At 41.6% G+C, this 18,300-nt stretch overlaps 1 protein-coding gene across 1 annotated transcript; it reads right to left on the reverse strand.

The window, feature by feature from the left end:
• Window positions 1–344: 344 nt before the first annotated feature.
• LOC116355349 (zinc finger protein OZF-like) lies at window positions 345–8,116 on the reverse strand. Its single transcript, XM_031798750.1, has 2 exons — window positions 7,552–8,116; window positions 345–2,890 (listed from the first exon to the last, which is right to left on the reverse strand). The coding sequence occupies exons 1-2, from the start codon at window positions 7,874–7,876 to the stop codon at window positions 1,764–1,766; spliced, it is 1,452 nt and encodes a 483-aa protein (XP_031654610.1). The 5' UTR covers window positions 7,877–8,116; the 3' UTR covers window positions 345–1,763.
• Between the last annotated feature and the right edge of the window lie 10,184 nt (window positions 8,117–18,300).

An 18,300-nucleotide genomic window follows, 5' to 3' on the forward strand; every position in this document is an offset into this window, starting at 1 on the left:
GGGCCCTGTTTACACCTCCAAGGTGCCCCCCTCACACAGGAATACACACTCAGAGCATACGAGGCTTTTCTAAAAACTACACTTTGCATGTTTCTCTCACCTCTTTTTTTAAAACTAGGTTTGAGATGTGGTATCCACTCGGCTCGCTGCCTCTCAGATCAAAGGTGGGTCCATCTGCTCCATTCCCAAAGTGTGGTCTCCCTGAGATCCCATGTTTGAGGGATCCCTGGTGCACCATTTACCCAGGTCGTCAGGAGCGGTCACCAAGTCAAGATCCCCATCGCCAAATGTGGTTAATTTCTTTAATATCAATTGAGGAGACAAACTTATCACACAAGTCAGAGTTATTCTTAAACTAAATCTTTATTCACTTAATAAGGGAGCAGGCAATACAACGTACACATATAAAAGTTAATCAATTGAGTGCTCTACGATAATGATGGCTGGTCGACGAATCACCCCCAGATGATTCGTTGAGAGCCACGAGACAAAAGTACAAAGGTCTTTTACAGCCAAGATACACCCCTTTCAATCTACATGACGAACAACAGATGTATAGAACGGGATTAAGATTTGTATGAAAGATACTTATAATTCACAGCAGACAGTATCTGCTGTAAAAACAGTACTCTTTGTGTAGAGACCAGGGTCTTGCCCTGAGGTCATCTCTCCCTGGTACCATATAGAAAGAAACATTATCTCATGCTCTGGAATGCAGTCTCTTTAGATATCATCACCCAAAAGACATTGTAAATCTCCGGTCAGTGTTTTCAGGACCATCCTCAGTAGAACACACAGACACAATAGTTATAAGAACCCTCTATTCTGTTGCATAAAACAACCACTTGATGCAATAAAAGTATTATAACATAATCTTGCAATTTTTGCTCTCAGTGTCCCCTGAAAGTTGACTAGTAACAACAACTGGGACATAAAAGACAAGCACCATGAGACCCACTAAATCTGCCCAAGAAGAGGAGAACAAAATAATAACCCACATCAAACTTAAAGACAGGAAGTAAACCAAAAAGGTGGATCAACTAAAGGTGTTGACTCTCCACATCTATCAAGACAACTGGAGCACTGGGCAAACAAAAGAACTGGTGTAACACATACTGACTAACGAGGTGACACCAATCAGTGCGCCCTACGAGCTAGACGTGCTAAAGTCGAACCTCAAAACATAAATGGAAAAACCAAAGCCAGTAACACCTTCCCCCTTTAAGACAACAAGAAATATATCCTATATTTTTGTTGGACAAGTTTGCTCACCCACCAACAGAAAACAACTTCCATTTCACATTATAATCAACTACAATGCTTCACTTTCTACAATATTAACATGGTGTCTACTGGCTGTCAACAATTAAAAACAAGAAGAAAAAAAAACGTTTATTTCTAAATAATAATATACAATAGTGTTATTTCTCACCTTTTTCTTTCTATAGAATCCTAAAACTAATTTTGTAAAAAAACTCCACTAGCTACTAGAACTCTCATCTTCCTAAAACTCACTAGCTTCTAGAACTCTCGTCTTCCTAAAACTCACTAGCTTCTAGAACTCTAGTCTTCCTAAAACTCAATAGCGTCCCCTTGGAACGAGCCCAAACAAAACTCATCTCCAATACGGAAAAACTTGCAGTCAAAATAAATTGTGATGCACTGGCTAAAAGTAAAACACAAAACTGTTTGACTGCCCACCCTTGAGACAATCAGCAAACAAATACTCCTTCTACAATGTTTGATATAACGAAAAAACTCCTTCATGCATGTATTTTCTGATGTTTAATCAGATATCTTTTATCAGAGTATCTCTTGTCACATTTATCACAGCCATAAGGTTTCTCTCCTGTATGTGTTCTCTGGTGTGATATCAGGTGGCTTGACTGAGTAAAACTCTTCCCGCATTGAGTACAGCTATAAGGATTATTTCCTGTGTGTCTTCTCTGGTGAGTAGTTAGCTGGCAAGATGTAGTAAAACTCTTCCCACATTGAGCACAGCTATGAGGTTTCTCTCCTGTGTGTGTTCTCTGGTGTGCTATCAAGTGGCTTGACTGAGTAAAATGCTTCCCACATTGATCACAGCTATAAGGTTTCTCTCCTGTGTGTGTTCTCTGGTGTGATATCAGGGTATGTGGCTGAGTAAAACTTTTCCCACATTGACCACAGCAATACGGTTTCTCACCTGTGTGTGTTCTCTGGTGTGATATCAGGGTATGTGGCTGAGTAAAACTCTTCCCACATTGACCACAGCAATAAGGTTTCTCTCCTGTGTGTGTTCTCTGGTGTACCATCAGATTGTTAAATGTAGTGTAACTCTTCCCACATTCATCACAGCTACAGGTTTTCTCTCCTGTGTGTGTTCTCTGGTGTGATTTTAATTGTCCTGAGAGTAGAAACCTCTTTCCACAGTCAGAGCAGCTAAAAGGTTTCTCTCCTGTATGGATTTTCTGATGTACATTAACGACTTTTGAGGAGGTGAATCTCTTCCCACAATGAGCACAGCTATAGGGTTTTACACCTGTGTGTGTTCTCTGGTGTGATATCAGGATGGTTGACTGAGTAAAACTCTTCCCACATTGAGTACAGCTAAAAGGTTTCTCTCCTGTGTGGATTCTCTGGTGTGATATCAGGCTGGTTGACTGAGTAAAACTCTTCCCACATTGAGTACAGCTAAAAGGTTTCTCTCCTGTGTGGATTCTCTGATGAATTGTAATGCCTGAGGAGGTGAAACTCTTCCCACAATCAGAGCAGCAGTGAGTTCTCTTCCCTTTGGATCTCTGCTGGTGTTTCTTGAGCTGTTCTAATGTGGAGAGACTCTTCTCTGCCTTGTCAGCATCATGAGGTTGTTGAGGCTCCCCAGAGGATCCATAATAGTCACGTCTCTCTCCTGTGTGAACAACAAAGTCAGACAGATGGTTAAAGGCCCATAACAGCAGAAATCCACTGTAAAAGGTGATGCCAACAGCGTAGCCATGATGTTATACAACAATTGATGTCTGTAATGAATGCTCAAATTATTTGACAAATGTCTTAAAATGAGAAAGAACAGTCATATTTTCATCTTATTTTCACATTAGTAGTAACTTTGATTATTGTAGGCTAGGAAAAAGTTATTAAAGTTGTTGAAATCCTAAGCAGTGTGCCAAAAGACTTTTGGTTTCCAATATAGGACCCTTTCTGTGTTTGCTAAAATTGCGCCACGAGGGCAATGCACACACAATTTGTTTGCAGAAACTCCTCCCTGCGAATTAGGAAACCACTAGTTATGGATGTAGTATATCTGCCTAGAGCAAAAATGGTGAGTGAAGATTTTAGTTTTTCAAAATGTATTCTAAATATTACAGCACACTATCAGTGCAAGATCAGGATGCTACTCAAGGAAACTCACATTAACTTCTTCAGTCTATTTAGACTCACATTCTTAAGCCGAGGCGTCCCGCTAGCATGACAACTTCCAGTGAAACTGGAGGGCGGTTGCAAACCGTAGTCTGGCTTTTTTTATGGCGGTTTTTGGAGAAGTGGCTTCTTCCCTGCTGAGAGGCCTTTCAGGTTACGTCGATATACGTCGATATAGGACTCGTTTTACTGTGGATATTAATACTTTTGTACCCGTTTTCTCCAGCATCTTCACACAGTCCTTTGCTGTTGTTCTGGGATTGATTTGCCCTTTTCGAAACCAAAGTACGTTCATCTCTAGGAGACAGAACGCGTCTCCTTCCTGAGAGGTATGACGGCTGCGTGGTCAAATGGTGTTTATACTTGCAAACTACAGTTTGTACAGATGAACATGGTACCCTCAAGCATTTGGATATTGCTCCCAAGAATGAACCAGACTTGTGGAGGTCTACAATTGTTTTTCTGAGATCTTGGCTGATTTCTTTAGATTTTCCCATGATGTCAAGCAAATAGGCACTGAGTGTCAAGGTAGGCCTTGAAATACATCCACAGGTACACATCCAATTGACTCGATGTCAATTAGCCTATCAGAAGATTCTAAAGCCATGACATCATTTTCAGGAATTTTCCAAGATGTTTAAAGGCACAGTCAACTTAGTGTATGTAAATTTCTGTGAATTATAAGTGAAATAATCTGTCTGTTAACAATTGTTGAGTAATCCACTCGTTCAACATGCAGACAAAGGAATCCAAAGAGCTAAACCCTAAACTTTGTTTCAACAAGTCAAAATATGTTTCTATTTACTCCTCAGATATAAGTAAATGTCCCTAAATGTAATCAAACTATAATATTTCTTACGGAAAGAAGTATGTTCAATAGGAAACCGACTTTAGCAGGTGCGTCCTGTCTTCATGTCACGCGCAAACACGAATTTCCAAGACTGTGTCCCTGTACTAAAACTGATATTTCTTATTTGTTTTTGAAGTTACAAGCCTGCAACCTTGAACATAGACTGCTGACACCTTGTGGAAGCCATAGGAACTGCATCCAGGGATTTCATTTCCAGTATGCCTTTTCTCTTGCCATTCTAAGAGGATGGTCTCTCAAAAATTTTAAAAATATCTGGTTGGTTTTTCTTTTGATTTTCTTCTACCATATCTAGTGTGTTATTCTCCTATATTATTTTAACATTTCTACAAAGTGTTGTCTTTCCAATGCTACCAATTATATGCATATCCTGGCTTCAGGGCCTGAGCAACAGGCAGTTTACATTGGGCACGTCATTCAGGCAGAAATTGAGAAAAAAGGGGCCTAGCCCTAATTAAGCTCTGTCTATTCACTAGTTCACCAACGAGAAAAAATACAGTGTAAAAGGTGATGCCAACAGCGTAGCCATGATGTTGCACGACAATTGATGTCTGTAATGAATGTTAAAATTATTTGACAATTGTCTTAAAGTGAGCAAGAAGTCATATTTTGTCTTGTTTTCACATTAGTAGTAACATCTAACAACTAGAAATAATGTTGTTGAAACTCTAAGCAGTGTGCCAGAAGACTTTTGGTCTCCAATACAGGCCCCTTTCTGTGTTTTCTAAAATTGCGGCACGAGGGCAATATGATTGCAGAAACTCCTCCAAGCTAATGAGGAAACCACTAGTTATGGATGTAGTATATCTGCTCATTTGGAAACCACTAGTTATGGATGTAGTATATCTGGTAATGAGGAAACCATTAGTTATGGATGTAGTATATCTGGTCATTTGGAAACCACTAGTTATGGATGTAGTATATCTGGTAATGAGGAAACCACTAGTTATGGATGTAGTATATCTGGTAATGAGGAAACCACTAGTTATGGATGTAGTATATCTGGTAATGAGGAAACCACTAGTTATGGATGTAGTATATCTGCTCATTTGGAAACCACTAGTTATGGATGTAGTATATCTGGTAATGAGGAAACCACTAGTTATGGATGTAGTATATCTGGTAATGAGGAAACCATTAGTTATGGATGTAGTATATCTGGTCATTTGGAAACCACTAGTTATGGATGTAGTATATCTGGTAATGAGGAAACCATTAGTTATGGATGTAGTATAAATCCAAACTCTGAAATGATTTAGGATTTCTGTACACATGAAAACTGTTTTCCCAGCGTAATATAAGGAGACAATAAATGTTACGTAGTTCGAGTGCATTTCAGAGATCTGAATACAAAAAATGTCCAACAACAAGATCCGGTATTTAAGATGACTTCTTATCCTTTGCAAAAATAGCCTAAAGCAGCTGTGTCTGTCCCGAATTCACTGAGAAACTGAGGGCCCAGAATATGTTATACAATGTCGCAAGCTTGCTATTGGGAGTTTTGGCTGACCCAGTTGATGGAATGTTTCAAGTTCGTTGTCGACAGGGCATGTGCAGCAAATGTGATTTATAGAATATTTATTTTTAATCAGGATATTTTCTACCTGCAGGCTGCAATGTTTTTATTTGTAGGCTTTATGTCGGCTATTTTTACATAGTTGGCAACTAGAATTCATCCATGATGTCATAATGGCAATAAAAGTTACTTTAAGATTTGTATCATTTTCATCTTCTGGTTAGGTTATATTGATGACTGGCTCCCTCTAGTAATTTGTGTATCTGTAATAATTTAATCACAAAACAGCTGGTTAAAGCATCAGATAAGTTACATACATATAGTTGATTTTATTAAAACACATGGGGCGATTGATGGAAAGAACAGATGACTCTTGGTTGACCAAGATATATTTTAGTTGGTGACAGCACTAGAACATGATTTTGGGGCTCATGAGTGGCGCAGCAGTCTAAGACACTGCATCTTAGTGCTTGAGGCTTCACTACAGACACCCTGGTTTGATTCCGGCCGTTATTGGGAGTCCCATAGGGCGGCACACAATTGGCCCAGTGTCGTCCAGGGTAGGCAGTCATTGTAAATAAGAATTTGTTCTTAATTGACTTGCCTAGTTAAAAAAGGTTACATTTAAATAAATGTAAATAATAGTGTTTTATGACAAACCGTTTTTTACAAATCCGTCAAGGCACCAACTTAGAGAAGGGATTAAAACAAAGGTTTCAAACCAATTCATGAATGTAACTGAATCTAGGTATGTCTTGCCTTTAATGTAATGGCATGAAATTGGCTGAATATTATACAATGACTTATCAACAGCTCTAATAATTTGACACCCACAAGAAATCTTCACTGGCAATTATAGAATATACTATATAGCCTAGAAACCTGGTTAAACTTTCATTATGAACTCATGGATGGCCAGTCCTTGTATTCATAGTGTAGTGAATTCAGAGAGTAGGCCTGAGGTGGACTCAAACCTGGGTCCACTGACTGTCAAGTCAACACCTTATAACTGTTACGCCAAGATGTCTGAATTCATGACGAGGTCGCTAGGTGTTGGGTTACGGTTGCTACAATAGCTTTCTATATGAATTTGAGAGTGGTTACACTTCTCCTTCCCCCATCCTTCAGCTGTTTACCAAACCAAGTCTCTGGGCAGTAATTTCGTTGCTGTTTAAAAAACCCACACAACCCAGCAATCTGCTGTTCAAACGATAACAAATCTGTCATTCCACTACTGTTTTGGTAATAAGATGATGATGGGGATGGAGAAATGTAACTACTTTCAAATTCATAGACAGACCTATGGATGCAAGGACTGACCATCCATGATCTCAACATTATAGTTTTAACCATGTTGAGGCTATACAGTGTTGGTTTACATTGTTTCTAAACATTGGAGTAAAAAAATATTTTTTCAGATTCTGATGGGGTACAACAGTTGAACAAAGCTTATGAGGCATTTATAAGTGATTTCTTCAAGAAACAATGAGTACATATTATTCATGTATAAGTCCCAAAATGGATGTAACAACTGCTGATTGCCCCTTTAAGACTACATATTGGGCTAAACTAATGGGAGATATTGAGAACTACAGTACTTCAGGCATTGTCAATGGATGCATTTGATCAATTGTTAACGTTTTGTTGATGGTCCACTCTTGATGTCCTACACCTTACAGTGTAGCTTTAGCCATTCCTACAGAACAACATTAAAGTGTAGAACCCCTTTACTTCATATTGGTTCAACGACTGTAAAGACGGTACTTACTGGTGTTTAACAGATCTCCAACATCCTCTTCTTCCTCCAATGTGACAGTCATCTTCTCCTCCCCCTCTTTCACTCCAAAAACTGCATCCTCCTCTTTCTCCTCTTCTTTTACTGTAACATCCTCCTCCTCTTTCACTATGAACGCGTCTTCCTCTTCTTTCACTGAAACGTCTTTCTCTTCTTCTTTCACGGTAAAAGCCTCACCCTCTACATGTTTTTGTATTGTAACAGCCTCCTCTTCCTCCTCCTCTTTCACAAGAGATTCTTTCTCCGTCCAGCAGACCACCTCTTCTTTAACAGGAGGAGAGTAACTTAGTGAACTCATGGTCGGGGATGTTAGCTAGCTAGCATTAGCGACTAGACTAGTTCTAAGCTAATTTAGCAAACCAGCTAGCTGACAAACAACGTAAATATATCATTAAATGGGCCAACAAGTACATACAACAGAAGTGTGTTTCATACACAGCGACTAATATACACCAAAACAGTGTAAAGAGCGTGAATGTTGCTGCTATGTTTGCTAGAAAGCTACGGAGGTGTCTGACTAGCTGTTGTTGTTGAAGGAGCTTCCCGTCCACTAGATTATACGTCACACTGGCAGCGTCGCCGGAACCTAAAAAACTCACATCTCCACCAGCTGACTGGAGTGGCAACGCAGTTGAAGGAAGCAAAGGTTTATTTTTCATTTATTTCATAAAAGTTTATTATTATATTAAGTTGTTCAAAGAGAAGCATGTGTTGATTGATTCGTTTTAGAATTTAAAACAAACTTTACACCGACTACATATTTTTATTTTGCCATACATCTGACATGGATCATTTTGACCCCAGAGGCATATCTTTTATTATAGCCAAAATGTGTTTTATTCAATTCTTCCAATTTTTCATGACTTTGTCAATCAACTTGTTCTTAATAAATCAAAATATGGTTTAGTGTTTCTGTATCAATATGGACTTTTAACAAATTCAAATTTGGAGTCATTTTGACCCCAGGAAAAAGCACCTTTGATAAATAGGATGTTTATTTTCAAATCCAAATCACATTTTATTGGTCACATACATGTGTTTAGCAGATGCTAATGCGGGTGTAGTGAAATGCTTGTGGTTTTAGCTCTGACAGTGCAGTAATATCTAACAAGTAATATCAAACAATTTCACAACATATACCCAATACACACAAATCTAAGTATTCAAATCTAGGTTTCTCTGTAGACATGATCCATCCCACCAGATGGTGGAGGGGCACCAGTATCAGTGGTTTTGACCAGATAGACACCTGAAGACATACAGTATAGTGCCTCTCATGTACTCTCCTAAGATTGGAGTTTTCTATACCACGTGTCACATGACTGTACAAAACTGCCAATGGTAGAAAACTCTGCCAACACTCTGCCAGCAGAAGAAGAATCTGCCAACGGTAGAAAACTCTCCCAGTGGTAGAAAAGTCTACCAGGAGTATACAGTGCATTCGTAATATATTCAGACCCCTTCACTTTTTCCACATTTTATTACATTACAGCCTTATTCTAAAATGGAAGATTTTTTCCCTCATCAATCTACACACAATTCCCCATAATGACATCACAATACACCATAATGACATCACAATACCCCATAATGACATCACAATACCCCATAATGACATCACAATACACCATAATGACAAACCAAAAACAGTTTTTTTTTACAATTATGCACGTATTCAGACCCTTTGCTATGAGACTCGAAATTGATCTCAGATGCACCCCGATTTAATTGATCATCCTTGAGATGTTTCTACAACTTGATTGGAGGCCACCTGTGGTAAATTCAATTGATTGGACATGATTTGGAAATGCACACACCTGTCTATATATGGCCCCACAGGTAACCAAGCCATGAGGTCAAAGGAATTGTCCGTAGAGCTCCAAGACAGGATTGTGGCAAGGCACAGATCTGGGGTTGGGTACCAAAAACATTTCTGCAGCATTAAAGGTCCCCAAGAACACAGTGACCTCCATCACACTTAATGGAAGGAGTTTATTATAATTGTTATTATTTGTAGTCTGAATCCGTGGAGCTGCAGAGATTTGTAGTCTTAGTGGCCTCCATCATACTTAATGGAAGAAGTTTGTTATTATTATTATGTGTAGTCTGAATCCGTGGAGCTGCAGGGATTTGTAGTCTTAGTGGCCTCCATCAGACTTAATGGAAGAAGTTTATTATTATTAGTAGTAGTCTTGCATGTTGTCTACTTTGATGCTAATTAGCATTTTCGAATCCGTGAATAAAGGATCTACATTAGTTCCTGCCAAGGCAGCAGCTACTCTTCCTGGGGTCCAGCAAAATAAAGGCAGTTATACAATATTAAAAACATTACAACAGATTCACAACACACGGTGTGCCCTTAGTCACCTTGTCCTAGAGAGATTTACATGGTTATTTACATGGTTATCAAAACGTCACACCAGGGTGAGCCTAAACAAAACACAGCCCTGTGGGAAAAATGAATGGTGGAAAAACGATGTGAACCATTTCCCTGTTTGACCTGTAGTTGTTATGGATATTATGACTCTACAGCACCCCACAGTGGACGGGTCACAATATGTTACATTGATAAAGCACACTTTATTTAACCTCCATGTTATCTTGTTTTTACATGGCATTGTAGATTTTAGAGGTATATAGTATGTATTTTGGATGCTTTCAGTGTATTTTCAACGCTTTCAGACAATGGATTAATCGCAATTTTAAAAAATTGTGCACTAACATTACAAGTCAGAACACAGCCTCTCGATTCTCTCATGTGTTTTCAGGTCCTCTGACTGGGAAAATGTCTTTCCACAATGAGAGCAGTGGTATGTCTTCTCCTCCTGCATATTTGTATGTATTCTTTCATGCTCTTTCAGGTACCTTAAACGGTTAAATCTCTTTCCACAGTGGGAGCAGTGGTATGTAATTTTTCCTGTGTGTGTACTCTCATGCTGGTTCAGGTTTCCTAACTGGGCAAAATGCTTTCCACAATGGGAACATTGGTAAGGCTTTTCTCCTGTGTGTATTCTCTCATGCTCCTTCGGGCTACCTAACTGGGTACAACTCTTTCCACAATAGGAACATTGGAAAAGTTTTTCCCCTGTGTGTTCCTCTCATGCATTTGCAGGCTCCCTAACTGGGTAAACGTCATTCCACATTGGGAACAATGGTAAGGCTTCTCTCCAGTGTGTATTGTCTTGTGTGTTCTCAGGCTCCCTAACTGTAACGGTTCTCTTGTGGTGAAGCGGACCAAAATGCGGCGTGTAGATTGCGATCCATGTTTAATAAACAAACGTAAAACACGAATCAATACAAACACTACAAAAACAAAAAACGTAATGAAAGTAACGAAAACCGAAACAGCCCTATCTGGTGCAAACACAGAGACAGGAACAATCACCCACAAACACACAGTGAAACCCAGGCTACCTAAATATGGTTCCCAATGACAGTACCCCCCCCCCCCCCCCACCCCAAGGTGCGGACTCCGGCCGCAAAACCTGAACCTATAGGGGAGGGTCTGGGTGGGCATCTGTCTGCGGTGGCGGCTCTGGTGCTGGATGTGGCCCCCACTTCACCGTAGTCTTAGTCCCCCACCTTGTCCACTTCCGTGACCTCCTAGCCACGGCAACCCTACTTAATAACACAGGACAGAGGGGCAGCTCGGGACAGAGGGGCAGCTCGGGACAGAGGGGCAGCTCGGGACAGAGGGGCTCTTCAGACTCCGGCAGCACAGGAGAGGACGAAGGCTCTGGCAGATCCTGGCTGACTGGCGGATCTGGAAGAGTCTGGCTGACTGGCGGATCTGGAAGAGTCTGGCGGATCTGGAAGAGTCTGGCAGACTGGCGGATCTGGAAGAGTCTGGCGGATCTGGAAGAGTCTGGCAGACTGGCGGATCTGGAAGAGTCTGGCTGACTGGCGGATCTGGAAGAGTCTGGCAGACCTGGGAAGAGTCTGGCAGACTGGCGGATCTGGAAGAGTCTGGCAGACTGGCGGATCCTGGCTGACTGGCAGATCTGGAAGAGTCTGGCAGACTGGCAGCTCCTTGCAGACTGGCAGCTCCTTGCAGACTGGCATCTCCGGCTGCTCCATGCAGACTGGCTGTTCCATGCAGATTGACAGCTCTGGCTGCTCCATGCAGACTGACAGCTCTGGCTGCTCCATGCAGACTGACAGCTCTGGCTGCTCCATGCAGGCTGGCAGCTCTGGCTGCGCTAAACAGGCAGGAGACTCCGGCAACACTGTAGAGGCGGAAGGCTCTGGCAGCGCTAAACAGGCGGGAGACTCCGACAGCGCAGGAGAGGAGGAAGGCTCTGGCAGCGCTGGAGAGGCGAGGCGCACTGTAGGCCTGATGCGTGGTGCTGGCACTGGTGGTACTGGACCGAGAACACGCACAGGAAGCCTGGTGCGGGGAGCTGCTACCGGAGGGCTGGGGTGTGGATGTGGTACTGGATAGACCGGACTGTGCAGGCGCACTGGAGCTCTTGAGCACCGAGCCTGCCCAACCTTACACGGTTGAATGGTCCCGGTCGCACCGTGCGCAAGGCTGGTGCCATGTAAGCCGGCCCAAGGAGACGCACTGGGGACCAGATGCGTAGAGCCGGCTTCATAGCATTTGGCTCGACGCTCAATCTAGCCCGGCCGATACGCGGAGCTGGAATATACCGGGCTATGCACCCGCACTGGGGACACCGTGCACACCACTGCATAACACGGTGCCTGCCCTGTCTCTCTAGCCCCCTGTTTTTTTTTTGGGGGGGGGGGGGTTCACAGGGAGTATGGCTATGCCAGGTAGGAGACCTGCGCAAACTCCCTGTGAGCCCCCCCCCCAATACATTTTTGGGGCTGACTCTCGGGCTTCCATCCGCTTCGCCGTGCTGCCTCCTCATACCTGAGCCTCTCAGCTTTCGCCACCTCCAGTTCTTCTTTGGGGAGGCGATATTCTCCAGGCTGAGCCCAGGGTCCTTCACCGTCCAGTTCGTCCTCCCATGTCCAGTCCTTCTCTCGCTGCACCTTGGGGCGGCTACACTCCCCTAGTTTAGCCCAGGGTCCTCTCCCGATGAGGATTTACTCCCAAGTCCAGAAATTCTTGTCACGCTGCTCCTGCTGCTGCTGTTGCCTGTTACCACGCCACTTGGTCCTGTTGTGGTGGGTGATTCTGTAACGGTTCTCTTGTGGTGAAGGAGAAGCGGACCAAAATGCGGCGTGTAGATTGCGATCCATGTTTAATAAACAAACGTAAAACACGAATCAATACAAACACTACAAAAACAAAGAACGTAATGAAAACCGAAACAGCCCTATCTGGCGCAAACACAGAGACAGGAACAATTACCCACAAACACACAGTGAAATCCAGGCTACCTAAATATGGTTCCCAATCAGAGACAATGACTAACACCTGCCTCTGATTGAGAACCATATCAGGCCAGACATAGAAATAGACAAACTAGACATGAAACATAGAATGCCAACTCAGCTCACACCCTGACCAACCAAAACATAGAAATATACAAAGTAAACTATGGTCAGGGTGTGACACTAACTGAGTAAAACTCTTTCCAAACTGGGGGCAGCGATGTCGTCCTGCTGGTTTGGACGTCTCAGGGTCTGGTTTCCCTGAAGGACTCTCCCTGCTGTCAGAAGGAGAGTCTGGTCTCTCTCCTGTCAGAGACAACCAGATTATTTAATTAAACAGGGACCTGATTGAAACCTCCACATGATAAAACTTCCTATGACGTTTAATCAAGACTAGATCCCTCAATCACCTGAAGTCAGTTTTCACAAGTATTATTAAACCGACAACAAAATGCAGGTCTCTGTGTGGTTATTAGTCAGAGAGGCCTTCAGTCAGTATGGTCAGGAGGAGTTTGGTTGTCTTTTACAAGGAGCTCTTGACTAATGCATGATTACACCAGAGGAAGTCATGTGAGAGTACTTCCAGTACAAGAGATTTGCCCAGGGCCCATCAGCTGACCCTGTGGGAGAAAATCATATACATGATTATAGTAATACAAGAAAAGATACATGTATGGGTTAATTTCCTGTTCTGGTAAAATGCATTGTCTATTGTATAGGACAGAAAGCCGAGAAAGACCATGGGAGTATGGAACAGCCGGGAACACTAAAGGAATGCAGACACATAGACGCCTAGATATGACTGGACATACAAAGGTCAGAGTGATATACGAAGGAGGGGGTCAGCCAAATGACCCCAGATGAATTACAGATATCAGTTACATCACAGGGGAGACACAAGTCTGTTTAATCTTATACAAACATATGAAGAGAAGGCGACCAGAACAGCTAGGCACTCTAAAGCTAAAGGAGATGAAAGACACCAAAAGGGACACATATAGTTAATTACAGAGATAAAGCAAGCCTATAGCATAGAGGAATGTATAGTATTTTTAGTATAGCTGAGCATGCTAAAAACAGAAGAGACACATAGTCTGCTGACCCTAGATAACACACAAACAGGAGAACGCAGTAAGCTGAGTGAAGGGTCAAAGCAAGGGGCTGGTCACCATTAGGATCTAATGGAAAGCAGATGTGGGCGTTACTGGGCTGAACAAGCAGGATGCATGGATTGGAATGTAACTGTATTTGCATTGGGGGATGAACTGATGATGTATGCATGGAGATAAAAAGGAGAGCGAGAGCTCTGGAGGGTGTGGGTCCCGCGGGGCTCTCCGGCTTATGATGCGGGTGTATTAAAAGTCAATCATTGAATTCAAAGTTCTTAGTTGTCATATTTGAACCGATTTTCCACTACAACCCATGTTAGAGTTGCGTAAATTCGAATCTGGTATCAGGATAAATATAACAATGAGTCACCGATTGTATACTATCATTTTTTCATCATTTTTCAATAAATGGCAAATGCAACTTTCGTATATACGGGCTCACTGTAATATCACGCAGGGCAGAACAGAGAACTGACAAGATGTATGTAAACAGTATTTTTTATACTGTGATAGACAGTTCCAACCCGTCTGTTGGCCTATCACAGTAGAGGCTGGGCGTGGTTTAAACTTGCTCAGCCTATTGCAGGCGCTCAGGCGGGTCCCCGCCTCTTGGCGCTTCTGTTGATAGATGTAACTGTTGCTGAGAAGAACATCCATGCGCTCATGCTCCATACCGTTATCTCGCACCTGGCTCCTGTTATCTAACAAAAGGCCACTTGTTCTGCAACCCCACACTCTGAATGTGCCTCCCCCCAACTCATTGCATAGGTCCTGTCTTCTGTATTTTTCCATCATGAGAAAGGCCCATGGCCCTGAAGCTTTTAACAATGTTTCAAGTCAGCTATGTTGCATAACACATACATACATCCACACAAGCCAACAGCAGATAATATTCAATCATATATATGGTAATGGATATAATGTAAAACACAGGATCCAACACCCAACGAGACATTTTCCTCAATGTCCTGCAGTCAGGTTATACATTAAAAAGTATTAGTACGTTCATAGTATGTGAGGATGTTAAAACATCTAAGGTTAAAAAGATCATGCATTCAGTATTAGTTGATAGAGATTGATAACATTCATATAATTGTGTTAAAAAGTTAAAATCTGTCAAAGGGTACGAATTGTGAGAGTAATGTGTAAACGTTATATTGATTACTTTATTTTATGGTGCCTAATGGAAGGGTAGAAGTGTTAATCTGTCTACTAAATGCTCTTAATCTATGAGCCTGAGATCGATTCCTCTGGTCTCCACCCAAGTTCCCGGGGAAATCGCGGTCTTTCCTCATTGCACTAAAAGTTCTCATTGAGGAAATTATATCGTATCACTCTCGTGATGATTTATCCCCTTTTTCAGGTACGTTATTGATGATAAAAAAAGAGTAATTTAATTTGGACTGGACTATAACAGAAGAGGAGGCTAGAGCCGCCATTTTATCTATGAAAGCAGGGAAAATCACCCGGTCTGGACGGCCTTCCTGTAGAATATTATATAAGTATATTAACATTCTTGTAACGGTGTCATGATGGGTCGAAGATGGAAGACTGGTTTGCCCAGCAAAGATCGCCCTCGTCCCTTGTAGAATCTGTCTGGTCGTAGTGTCATAAAACGGATACGTTGTACCATGTCGTTCTCAGGAGATTGTCTGTCCCTTCCTAGGCCACATACGTTTGCAGCTGATAACTTGACGTTTAGGATGTATCACTTCTTCTTCATATAAGAGTTCAAAGTTCTTACCAAGTTGCCTCAACTCAGCTCGTACTATATTCTGGCTAGAGTCGAAATTCATGCTTCCAGCGTTACCCTCATCTGGAACATGAGGTTGACTTCCGTCAATGGGGTTTTGTAGTGGGGGAGAGAAGGGCGTGTTTCATAGTTCTCAACCAATGTCTGTTCACTTGGGCGTGGCCACTGATTGAGCCCAGTTTACTTATTGAAAACAATTCTCTCATTTAGAAGCTAAAATTACATTTCATATTTAAACATTTAAATTGCACAACTAGTGATAACTAGAATGTGTAGACTTTCCAAGATCATACTTCACGCTGATAGCATTGCCTGAAAGACGCACATCGCCGTCTGTTGACTGGAGTGGGTAACGCAGATGAATGTATATTTTATTTCCAGACAAAAAGTACATTTTTACATTTCTTTCATTAAATAATAATATAATAGTCAGACAACTGCAGATTTGTAATAAATATGAATTTAAAACCTACTTCCACATTCTACCAACCCAACAGATATTTCTACTACAGGGAATATTATCCAATGAGGTGGGTCTTTCCACATTCTACCAACCGAACAGATTTTTCTACAATGAAGCAATGCTTTCAGGTTGATTAAAGTTTAATTCACAAATAGCCTATACAGGTTTGGTCATTATCAGATATTGGAGCGTTGAAAGATGATGCACAACAACGGTTTCTTCCAGGAAACCACGACTTCATTGAAATCATGAAACAACTCCTTCATGTACTGTATGTATTTTCTGGTCACAAATTAGCCCATAACTTCACCTAACAACAAATATACCTGTAATGAACGAAGAAGCACTTTTGTTGTTGTTGCATGACATACATAGTGTACTCTAGGACCCATGACAACAACATAAACCTACTGTAGGACCCAAAACTTCACATAACAATAGCATAGACCTAATGTAGAACCCATAACTTCACCTAACCACAACATAGACCTACTGTAGGACCCCTAACTTCACCTAACAACAACACAAACCTACTGCAGGACCCATAACTTCACCTACAGTGCCTTGCGAAAGTATTCGGCCCCCTTGAACTTTGCGACCTTTTGCCACATTTCAGGCTTTAAACATAAAGATATAAAACTGTATTTTTTGTGAAGAATCAACAACAAGTGGGACACAATCATGAAGTGGAACGACATTTATTGGATATTTCAAACTTTTTTAACATATCAAAAACTGAAAAATTGGGCGTGCTAAATTATTCAGCCCCCTTAAGTTAATACTTTGTAGCGCCACCTTTTGCTGCGATTACAGCTGTAAGTCGCTTGGGGTATGTCTCTATCAGTTTATCAGTATATTCTATCAATATAGGAAAATAGCTGTGTGTGTTGTACAATAGTCTATCCATCAAGGAACAGTTCTCTACACATTAAGAGCTAAGTATTTCCGTGTCCAAACAGACTAACGAGACCCGACTGTAAATCAAGCAGATAATAACATTATAAACATCAATTTGTTAGGGATGTTGGATCCAACATGGAGCACGGCATAACTGTCTTTACCAGAGTAAAGAATGAAGAAGCACTTTGGTTGTTGTTGCATGTTGTGATGTTTGACATTTGACTGGCATTCAGAAAATGATTTCCTGGATCAGCTGATGATAGTTGAACATGTGACTAACAAAACAGCTACAGTATAAAGAATGATGTGTAATTATTGAAGAACCGCGTTAATGACAGTATCCATTTGGGTGTTGTCAGTAAAGTGACAAATATTATTTAAAAAATTTTTATTTCACCTTTATTTAACCAGGTAGGCCAGTCGAGAAAGAGTTCTCATTTACAGCTGCAACCTGGCCATGATAAAGCAAAGCAGTGTGACAAAAACAACACAGAGTTACAAGTGGGATAAACAAACGTACAGTCAATAAAACATTAGAAACATTTTTATATAGTGTGTGCAAATGGAGTATGGAGGCAATAAATAGGCCATAGTAGCGAAGTAATTACAATTTAACAAATGTGATAGAGTGATAGATGTGCAAGTAGAAATACTGGTGTGCAAAAGAGCAAAAAAAGTAAATAAAAACATGGGGATGAGGTAGGCAGTTGGATGGACTATTTACAGATGGGCTGTGTACTGCTGCAGCGATAGGTAAGCTGCTTAGATAGCTGATGCTTAAAGTTAGTGAGGGAGATATGTCTCCAACTTCAGCGATTTTTGCAATTCGTTCCAGTCATTGGCAGCAGAGTCTGCCGATAAGAATACGGTGGTTGACAGAGTCGAAAGCCTTGGCCAGTTTGATGAAGATGGCTGCACAGTACTGTCTTTCATCGATGGCGGTTTTGATATTGTTTAGTACCTTGAGCGTGGATGAGGTGCACCCCCGTGACCAGCTCGGAAACCGGATTGCACAGCGGAGAAGGTACGGTGGGATTCAAAATTTCATGGATTCAATTTGTTAACTTGACTTTCGAAGACTTTAGAACGGCAGGGCAGGATGGATATAGGTCTGTAACAGTTTGGGTCAGTGTGTCACCCCCTTTGAAAAGGGG

The sequence above is a fragment of the Oncorhynchus kisutch genome, linkage group LG20 (genome assembly GCF_002021735.2).
Source record: "Oncorhynchus kisutch isolate 150728-3 linkage group LG20, Okis_V2, whole genome shotgun sequence".
Taxonomy (NCBI): Eukaryota; Metazoa; Chordata; class Actinopteri; order Salmoniformes; family Salmonidae; genus Oncorhynchus; species Oncorhynchus kisutch.